The sequence below is a fragment of the Acinonyx jubatus genome, chromosome B2 (genome assembly GCF_027475565.1).
Source record: "Acinonyx jubatus isolate Ajub_Pintada_27869175 chromosome B2, VMU_Ajub_asm_v1.0, whole genome shotgun sequence".
In the NCBI taxonomy this organism is placed as follows: Eukaryota; Metazoa; Chordata; class Mammalia; order Carnivora; family Felidae; genus Acinonyx; species Acinonyx jubatus.
Window position 1 is genome coordinate 51,799,238 of NC_069385.1, and position 6,000 is coordinate 51,805,237.

Here is a 6,000-nt window from a genome sequence, read left to right on the forward strand (position 1 = left end):
CTTCTTGATCATAGCGTTGTTATTTATAATGAGAAAATTAACAGCATATCAGTATGCACTATGAGTACTAATGCAGTGTGCCAAATTGATCATTCTCGTTTGCAAATCTCAGTTTTACAGAGAATAGGCAGAGTTCGTATAAAGAACAGTGGGTCAGCACAGGTTTCCCCTCTGCCTTTCTCTTGCCAGTGCGGCTCACGTCCCAAAGAAATCCAGCCAAACTTCATGCCTGCCAGAACATGTTACAGTGAGGGCACCCTGTCATTTCAAAGAAGCGAAACATATTAAGGAGCTCAAGTTAGCTGTCAGCTGCCGTGGATGGGAACCAGGGGCCTCTGAAAATGGCTCCTGTGTCCATCCTCTTGTGATTAAGTCCTGAGCCGGTGATTCCCTTTTCCTTCTCCTTCCCCCAGCACTCCAGTTCTCGCCTGAATTACCAAAGCAGCGTTCAGGGATCCTCCCAGTCCCAGAGCACACTCGGCTACTCCTCCTCGTCCCAGCAAAGCGCGCAGTACCACCCGACTCACCAGGGCCACCGCTACTGACCGCCGCGGCCCAGGGCACAGACCCTAGCAATATGATGTCCGCATGGAAAGCAACCAAAAATGCAGACGATGCTGCCGTTTAAAACTCACCCACTTGGGCGGAAGACTACATACTGAGCATTTTGCAGGACTGACGGACGTCTCTTCTTTACTGACTTTAAAGAAGATTTTTGTGAAGTTTCCCTGACACCATTTCCCTGCATGTGTTCCATTGTGACTTTGATACAGCGTCTGATCTAATCCCAGCACTTAACTTCTGTAACCTTCAGCATTTTTTGGAAGGATTTCCTGGTGCACCTTTCTCATGCTGTAGCAATCACTATGATTTATCTTTTCAAAGCTCTTTTAATAGGATTTTAATGTTTTAGAAACAAGACTCCAGTGGTGTATAGTTTTCTACTTCATGAACTGATCTAGCAACACAGGTAAAAATGCACCTTTTAAAGCACTACGTTGTTTTCACAGAATATGACTGTTTTGCTCATGGAAGTCTTAAACAGAAACTGTTACTGTCCCAAAGTACTTTGCTGTTATGTTTTTATTTATCTAGTTTCAGGGAAGGTCTAAGAAAAGACACACAGTGGGACAGAGGGAACCTACAACCAAAAACAGCCTAGATCTTCGCAGTTACTATGCTTTATGCTCTGAAGAACTGAATTGTGTGGTAATTTTGACATAATCAATCATCCATATGGAACGTAGTTCCCAGAATCACCTTATTCTGAAGAGTATTCAGTAAGAATTCTAATTTAACCTTCATGTAGCTAAGTCTGCCTTGAAAAAGGGTTTCAAGAGCTTCGATGAAATACAGCCCTCTGGTGCCCCACACCAGAAAGTGGAAGAGAGTATTAACTGCACTAGGGTTTCTTTAAGGAGTAATGTTGATCAAAGGATGATGTATCGTTTACCTTTGAAGGAAAAGCTTTGAGTGTGTATTGTACATAAAGTTGGCTTCTCTAAAGAACTGTTGGTTTCTTCGCATCTGGGCCAGCTTGAGTCACTTCCTTACATAATCAAGAGTACTCAAATAGAAGCCTGCAAAATTAATTTGCAAATTAATCTGCTTTTAAAATTAAGAGCAGTGTTCTCCATTCATATTTGCATTAGACATAGAGTGACTATTTTTAAAGCATGTTAAGAATTTAGGTTTTATTCATGTTTGAAGTATGTATTATGTATGCATAATTTTGCTGTTGTTACTGAAACTTAATTCTATCAAGAATCTTTTCATTGCACTGAATGCTTTCTTTGCCCCTAGGAGAAAACTTAATAATTGTGCCTAAAAAACTATGGGCAGATAGTATACACGACTATACAAGATAAAGTGCATATTTGCATTTCCATGATCTATGAATTAGAGGCTGAGTTCTTTAGCCAGTGAAAGGACCGCCTCACCCCCCAGAGTCACAGGAAATATAGAGTCTTAGAGCTCCCATTGTAATGTAAGGGGCAAGAAATTTGTGTTCTTCTGAATGCTACTAGCAGCACTAGCCCTGTTTTAAACGTTTTCTTGAGCTAGAAGAAATAGCTGATTGTTGTATATGCAAGTTATATGCATTTTTTAAACGATTCTTTGTGAACTTATCTACCTGGTAATGATACTCTGGGTCCATATACAAGTAAAGTAAGATTTTAGACAGAAGCCAGTATACATTTTGCACTATTGATGTGATACTGTAGCCAGCAAGGACCTTACTGATCTCAGCATAATAATGCTTATTAATAATAAAAGCTGTATAGTGACACTCATCAAACATTGAAGATGAAACAGTTGACATACTCCATTGGAAGGAATTTCTAGTTGTCTCTCTGATAATTCACCCCTTCCATTTTTGTTTGTTTGTTTGTTTGTTTGTTTTTAAGGAGAAGTTAATAGCCCTCCGCATAATGTAGCTACCTGTATATAGTTCTGTCCTGTGCCCTGAAGCCTCACTGTCCAGAGTTATTGGTCATCAGATGCTCACTGCACCCTCACCATGTGCCCAGTGCCATGCTGGGTGGAAGCCACAAAGGGCAAGACATACTTCCTGTCCTTAAGGAACTTATGATCCATTCCATGACAGAAAGTTCTCCGGGGATGATAGGAATGGCTTATGAGTGTGATGGTCCTTTTGTTTACTTCTAAACTCACTTGGATAGAGTTATTATTCCAAATTCTGCTGTGTAATAAACTGTTACCAAGAGGTGTTCGTCCACCTCTGAGAAAGCCAGCGATGAAATAGCACAACAGGCATTACTTAGGTTTGAAATGTTCACAGCAGCCTTTCAACAACAATGGGGTGGACCTTATAGGCAGAACGCACTCCTTAAGCGGTTGTAGGAAATTAAATGAAAGCAGAAGCCCTGTTGCTGACCTAAGGGGGCCCTTAACATTTAACAAGAGAAAAGCCCAAATAAAATAAAATATGGACCAAAATACCATGCCCCTTGATACTTTATAAGCAACTTGGATATACAGTTCTTGTGATATGTGTTTGTATAATCACAGGACTACCCTGCTTTCCTTGCATATAGCTAATTTTATTGTCAGAACTGATAGGCAAACCATGAGGGGATTTCATCAGTTTTTCCTAATACACAGTGTTCTCCAAGATACAGCCAGGTATCCCCGTTCCTCTGGTCACTGTGCTCATACTGGCCCTTTTCTTCTTGTTCTTGCCTTGGAGTTGGTGATGCCCACTGGTGCCCATTACCCTTGAAATAATCGTGGTTCATGATTTCCTTTTCCCTGTAAAGGGGAACAAAGCCTTTAACATATGTATGGACCCTAAACTGGGACCTCGGGGGAGATCTGTGAAGCTTTTTGACGTTAAAATTTACCTCTGTGGTCCCCAAGTGACCTCATTCCAGAAAACTTATTACTGTCATGTTCCCTGAGGACGCAGGGGGAGGGGGACATCCCTCAGCCCATGAGAACACCCAAAGGAAGAAAGGTTATTGAAAGGAAAAAAGGAGGGGCACCTGGGTGGCTTAGTCGGTTAAGCGCCCGACTTCTCACAGTTCCGTGAGTAGTTCGAGCCCCACGCCACACTCCAGACTGACAGCTCAGAGCCTGGAGCCTGCTTCAGATTCTGTCTCCCTCTCTCTCTGCCCCTTCCCCACTGGCGCTGTGTCTTTCTGTCTCTCAAAAATGAATAAACATTTTAAAAAATTAGGAAGGAAGGAATAAAAGTGAAGGTTTTCTGCCCTCCATATTCAAATCAGTTTTCGAATTAGCTTTCTGGTGAGAAGTGTGTTTGGGATAAAGGGATTCTAGAAGTTTCAGGACAGCTGAGCTCAAGGGTGAGGGAGTCTGGCGGCAGGGCTGTTACTATGAGCTGAAGCAATCCTTGTGATGAAAGTGGATCCTGCAGTAACATACAAAAGCCAAGGACCTGTATATTTTTATATCTGTGTGGTTTTAAAATTTTAGTACTTAGAACTTTGGTCTTCTGCACTACTCTTTGGCTCTTATAAACATAATTTACATGTAAGAATGGAAAGGGACAATATTTGCCTCCATGTTCCCTGCCTCATCCCCAGGGAAGCAACTGCTGGTTGTATGCCTCTAAAACGATGCTGTTTTCTCTGCTAAGGGTAAAAGAAAAAAAATGTTGGATGATAAGATTTGCAGCTTAATCTGCTTTGAATAAAACCATGGCGCAGAAACTATACGATGAAGGAAGAATTCTATGAAAATTGCAAATCCTAAACTCTGTGGCGATATCTTTCTAGGGAGTGGAGAAAGGCAGCGAAATGGCAGGTAGCCTAAAGGAGGCTTGAAGGATTCAAATATAAGTAATGTTTTATATCAAACATAGCAGTTTAGGCCCCCGTAATCTTCAAGAGTAGTCACAGATGTCATAAAACAAAGTTCATTGTTTTAGGATTTTTTAAAAATGTGTTGTACCTAAGGCCATACTTACTCTTCTATGCTATCACTGCAAAGGAGTGATATGTATGTATTATATGAAAAAAAAAATCCTTAATGCACTGTTATCTCCTAAATATTTAGTAAATTAATACTATTTAATTTTTTTAAAGACTTGTCTGTGTAGACACTAAAAGTATTACACAAAATCTGGACTGAAGATGTCCTTTTTAACAACAATTTAAAGTACTTTTTATATATGTTATGTAGTATATACCCTTTCTAAACTGCCTAGTTTGTAATTCTCATAATTCCTACTTGTGAAGTGTACCTGTCTTTGTCTCTCTTTTCAGTCCATTTCTGCACGCACCCCTCTTTCTATGATTATAGAGATGACTGTGTATATGCTTTACACTCTGCTGCGAGGTGCACACTCAGAGCCGGCTGCACTCCGGTGGGGCATGTTCCGTGGGGTGCAGGAGGGCAACCACTTTGGAGCTGAGTGTTTCCCGCTTTTGAGTTGTCCTGACATCCTTCTTGAAATGACTGTTAAAACTAAAATAAATTACATTGCATTTATTTTATATTCTCGGTTGTAATAAAATTTAATTGACTTTGTTTCTATGTGGATTTTTTTTAAGTACAGCAAAACTCCTGTTAATAAGTTGTGGCGTTAAAATTGTATCTGTGCACCTAGAAGCTTTTCAGATTACAATTGTCCTGCGGAGATGCAGTCTCCTTGTGAGTTGCAATACATTATTTTATTCAGGATGCTTATGATGTCACAAACCACAGACGCAATGCTTACAGATACCTCAGAAGCAAAGCAGTAGTTTTGAAAACATTTCTAAGGAAAACATCCTTTCTAGAAAAAAAAAATGAAAATTAGAATGATGTTTTAGAAAAAACAAATAGGCAGCATTTTGTGGGTTAGAGTGGCATTGGATTTTTTTTTCCCCTTTTTATAAGGACATTCCGTTTTACCTGACTGCCCCTTATGATTTACTTGATGAATCTAATACAGTTACTCCAATAGTCAAAGGCATCATGGAGTGAACTGAAGAATGTTTAAATGGCACAAACACAGAACTTCCATTTCTCTTTAAAATAGGTAACAGCACCCATCCGGTTGCTTCACTGCTTGGCCTTGACCATATCTATTCAATACCGTGCTATTTATAGGGTAGAGCTTCTCTTGGAATACTATTCTTTGACCATAGCTGCCTTTCTAACCACCCACCTGGATAAGAGAAAGTGCATGACTGTAGAAACTCCTTACCATTCCTAGGAAAGTAACTTTGAAAGTACAGGACTATGTATGTAGCCGACTGTAAGTTCTTTGTGGACAGGGGGCCTGGATTCCATTCCTTCTGCACTTTCAGCACCTGTCGTGATGCCCAACACAGAGCAGACAATAGGGCAAGTCGTTAGCATCACTTTTGTATCTTGGCATAGACTTCCTGGATCATTTCTTTTTTCAATTTTCTCATTTATTAATTTTCTTAAATGTACATACGAGATAGTTAACGTATAGTGCAATAATGATTTCAGGAGTAGAATTCAGTGATTCATCACCTACATATAACCCCAGTGCTCATCCCAACA

The 6,000-nt window shown here is 40.1% G+C and overlaps 1 protein-coding gene across 10 annotated transcripts in view; it reads left to right on the top strand.

The window, feature by feature from the left end:
* Positions 1 to 5,013, top strand: part of CDK19 (cyclin dependent kinase 19) — a 189,520-nt gene extending 184,507 nt beyond the window's left edge. For all 10 annotated transcript variants that reach the window (XM_053222371.1, XM_027057090.2, XM_027057092.2 and 7 more), the window contains one exon: positions 414 to 5,013. In XM_053222371.1, the coding sequence (XP_053078346.1) occupies positions 414 to 545 (132 nt within the window). In that variant the 3' untranslated portion in view covers positions 546 to 5,013. The remainder of the gene's footprint in view (positions 1 to 413) is intronic.
* Positions 5,014 to 6,000: the final 987 nt, after the last annotated feature.